Here is a 3,903-nt window from a genome sequence, read left to right as displayed (position 1 = left end):
GAGATCAGACTGCTGCCCCCTCTCAACTCTGCCTTCCTTCCTGGTCCACACAGGGGTGCACTCTATTCCCTCCACTCAGACACACACACACACTGGCCCAACCCTCAGGTGCCTAATGTTGGTAGAAAGATGAAGGAGTTTCACAGGCCCCAGCCCACATTGAGGGACAAAGGTCCAAAGAGAGAGGTCAGGATAAGAAAAAGGGGCACACCCCTAAGGCCTGAGCTCCTTGCTTTCTAGGACTGGGTAATTAATGCCCACCTACTATGTGCAAAGTAGAGGCTGAAATATTCGTATTCCTCATCACAAGTCTATGGCCAGTGTGACCAGTGCCCCGTTTATAGATTAGAGAGGTCGGGTGTCTTGTCCCCGGCCTGGGTCTGTGTGAAGCACAGCTTCTCCCTGTAACCACTGGGCCCCCTGCCTCCCATCCCGATATCCCGACAGGCACTCAATTTGGTTCAACCAACTTTTATTCAAGTGACCTAGTGAGAGCAACAGGTCACACGTGGAGAAGGCAACCCAGGCAGGCAGGGTGGAGAGGCTGTGCAAGGGAGCAGGTAAGGAGGGAGGTTGTCAAGGACAGGTCAAGGGTGAGCAGGAGGGCAAAGGTTACTTCAGAAGGTTCTTTCAAAGAAAGGGGGAATCAGAGGGCTACTAGGTGTGGCTGTGATCCTCCTAGACTCTGTGGGACTCCACAGGCCTGCGAGGTGCTCAACAAGAGTATACCATAGAGGAAAAGAAACTTTCAATCCTATTCCACAAAGACACCATTAGACTGCACAAGGCAGCCGCCTTCCTCTTCACCCAGGTCCACACCTTCTGCCATGTCTGCTTCAGTCGATGCAGCATCCCTTGGAACCAACTGCATACCTTCTGCCAGAAGGTCTCCCCAGGCTGTTGGGCCACTGCATCTTCAGTTTCAAGGTCAGGGCCAGAGGGCTTCTGGTGTCTGCAACGAATTCCACTACGTAGTTCCTCCTGGTCTTTGAGAAGTAAAGGAGTAGATTCCTGTGGGGATGAGATGTTCAGGGTCATTTTGGTGGGTAGAGGGTGCAGCCCCAGGTGCCCCCGTCAGAGGCCTCCCAGCCTGTTACACACACATACACACGCACACACACACACACACACACACACCGATACACTCACCACAACAATCAAACATACAAATATGAATATTGCTCTGGAGTATGCAGGACACAAACCAATACGTGGAAACTGCCTGCTTTCCTGCCCAAAACTCCACTGACACGAGGAGGTCTCCCAGAGGCTCGGTCCCATAATTCCCCTCAGTGGCCAAACCACGATGGCTGTACCTGATTGGTGGCTGACCAGCCTTTGAGGCCAGCACCAAGCCCAGGTGGTTCTTCATATTGCATGGAACTGAAGGCGGGGCTCTGGCCACTGTGTGCTGGGCTGCTCCCTCCTGAGCCTCCCAACCATCCTTCCGCCCACACCCACCCCAGCCCACTCCCACTCAGGGTGGCTGGACACACGTGGACGCACCAACATCAACAGAGAGCAGTGGGGAAGGGGAAACACGGAGGGTTGTGAGAAGCGCCTCAGCCTCACCTGGTTGTTGCTCTGAAGGTGAGCATCCACGACATCAAGCAAATCCTCATTGAGTTGGTTCTGGGAAGAGCAGGGTGGGAGGCTGCAGACCTGCTCCTGTCTGCTGCCACCCGCAGTCCCCACTGTGACCTCCATGGTCCAGGTGAGTCACAAGGGAGCCAACAGTCCACCCCAATATCCTGGCCCTGCCCAGCTGCTGGGGACTAAGCTTTGGGGGCGAGGCAAGGCCAAAACTCACCTCCATCTCAGTTAGTGCTGACTGGACCTGCAGAACAAAATCACTTGGTATAAATTCCTCCTGCCTCCCTCACTTTCAGTCTTAACCTCTGTGCTCTGCTCACCACCTCCCACAGCTGGGTCCAGCTAGGTGCCTGGGGACCAGGTGGCTGGCATTCCCTCCTCTGTCAACAGTATGTCCAGTGACTTGGACACCCCCTCAGCCTCCCTGACCCCACATCTCCCACCTGTGCACTCATCTGTCACACAGGTGTGAATTTTGTCCTCTATGAGTAATGAGACAACCTGAGGTGGCACCTTCATCATCATCACCATCATCATCGTGAAAACACTCTATCCCACTCACATGATGCGGAGCACAGGAGTGGGGAGACAGACCCACCTGGTCTTCTCTGTTGTTTTCCAAATGATCACAGACCGTGTCTACACCCTTGTGCTGTGAAGGGAGACAGAATTAGGGCAAAGAAGCCTGATCCTTCTCCCTCCTGGATCCCACGTGGGCCAGAACATTCTCAGGCTCCCACAGTAGAAACCAGGTCCCCACTCACCCCCCAGCCCCCACCCATACATGTGGAACCATCTTACCATATTGGACCTCAGCTTCTCAATTTTTTCTAAGGGTATCTGTGGAGGTAACCGTGATACTCAGGTTATATGACCCTCCTACCCCCAAACCTGTTACACACAAATACACACACAGACGCACACACACACAAACACACACATATACATACAAATACACTCACCACAACAATCAAACATACAAGGATGAATATTGCTTTGGAATGTGCAGTGCAACTTGGTTTCCAGGTATCCGACCCCCTTGGCTCCAGGTGACAATTGGCCGTGGTAGGAATTGGCAGTGACCATCCCTCTCTGAGGTGGCAACAGTGACACAGGCGTGCCTGCATCCAGCTGCTCTTCCCGACTGCTGACCTGGCAGGCCCACAACTCCCCAGGCCCATTCTCACCCCCAGACACTTCGCTCAACCAGACAGACAGGTGGCACCCCACAGACTTCCTCCTCACGAGTGTCCACCTTATGGCCACAACGTGGCCCCTGAGCCGTGGATAATTCCATGCCATCAGTCCACAGTCCTAGTGTCACAAGTCCCAGAGCACCCTGGAAGAATCGATCCCCCTCACAATTGGGGTCGTAGGGAGTGGTAGGGTATGGAGAGGTTGGAGGGCACCACAAAAGGGAGGAATAGACGAGGCCCATTCCGGTCCTGGGATGCCAGTCCAGGCACCAGATTGGAAGTTAAGTTTCCAGAAAAACACTTCCCATCCCCTACCCCCAGCTTCTTAGGGTATAAATGATCTTCTTCTGACCTCCGGACCCTCCATTCTCCAGGTACACCCACGAGGACATCGGGTCTAATTCTTAAAGTCACACCTTGTCCCATAACACCCATTGTCCCTCAGTGCCTGTGACACACACGACACATGCCTCTTCTCACACACACAGAGCTGCCCCCACAATTTACCTCCCAGAAAGGAATTCTGGCCCCACAACCGGGACCTGCTACATGAAGCAAAGGACTCAGCACAAAATGAAACTGTGGGGCCCTTTGTCAAAAACTACTCAGAATTTCAGTACAGTGACAGCAGATCATTTCACCTATCAGGCTCAGGTCCATTATGAGACTGGGGCCTGTTAACCATATGGTGATATTCCCATGGCCCTCTGATTCCCCAGGGGCCTTCCAATGGTCCAAGGAAGATGGGACAGAGCCAGGTGCATGGGAAGGGATCAGCAGGTTGTGCCTGTATTGCTGGGAGAGGGGAGCACACAGTGGAAATGGGACTCCAGGGCCCACTGTTTCCCCATCACTCGCTCTCACTCACCTTGGAGTAGCACATGTTTTCTCAGGGTTCGGGGGCTGCGGCCTGGTGGGGGAGGAACAGTTGTGAGGAGAATTGTTTCCCAGGAGCAGCCTCTCCCTCCATCCCTACAAAGTCCCTTTGGCAGCAGCTCCCTGGGAGAAATGAGGGCCCACTGATCCAGTTACCTTGTGTCAGATCCTCCCAGCACAGAGCACAGCTGAGGTTTGGGCACCAGAAGAAGGTCCAGCTGATTTAAGAGCAGAGGAG

At 53.8% G+C, this 3,903-nt stretch overlaps 1 protein-coding gene across 2 annotated transcripts; it reads right to left on the bottom strand.

The window, feature by feature from the left end:
• Positions 1-455: 455 nt before the first annotated feature.
• Positions 456-3,903, bottom strand: LOC117019706 (interleukin-32-like). Of its 2 annotated transcripts, none has more exons than XM_033101776.1 (7): positions 3,822-3,903; positions 3,658-3,699; positions 2,395-2,433; positions 2,156-2,245; positions 1,811-1,837; positions 1,573-1,632; positions 456-1,011 (listed from the first exon to the last, which is right to left on the bottom strand). In XM_033101776.1, the coding sequence occupies exons 2-7, from the start codon at positions 3,670-3,672 to the stop codon at positions 715-717; spliced, it is 528 nt and encodes a 175-aa protein (XP_032957667.1). In that variant the 5' UTR covers positions 3,673-3,699; positions 3,822-3,903; the 3' UTR covers positions 456-714. The 2 variants fall into 2 exon arrangements, with proteins under 2 accessions (XP_032957667.1, XP_032957669.1); XM_033101778.1 differs by having other exon boundaries at positions 2,192-2,245; positions 3,822-3,893.

Source organism: Rhinolophus ferrumequinum (genome assembly GCF_004115265.2).
Source record: "Rhinolophus ferrumequinum isolate MPI-CBG mRhiFer1 chromosome 15 unlocalized genomic scaffold, mRhiFer1_v1.p scaffold_54_arrow_ctg1_1, whole genome shotgun sequence".
Lineage (NCBI taxonomy): Eukaryota > Metazoa > Chordata > Mammalia > Chiroptera > Rhinolophidae > Rhinolophus > Rhinolophus ferrumequinum.
This window is presented reverse-complemented; position numbering and strand designations above follow the sequence as displayed.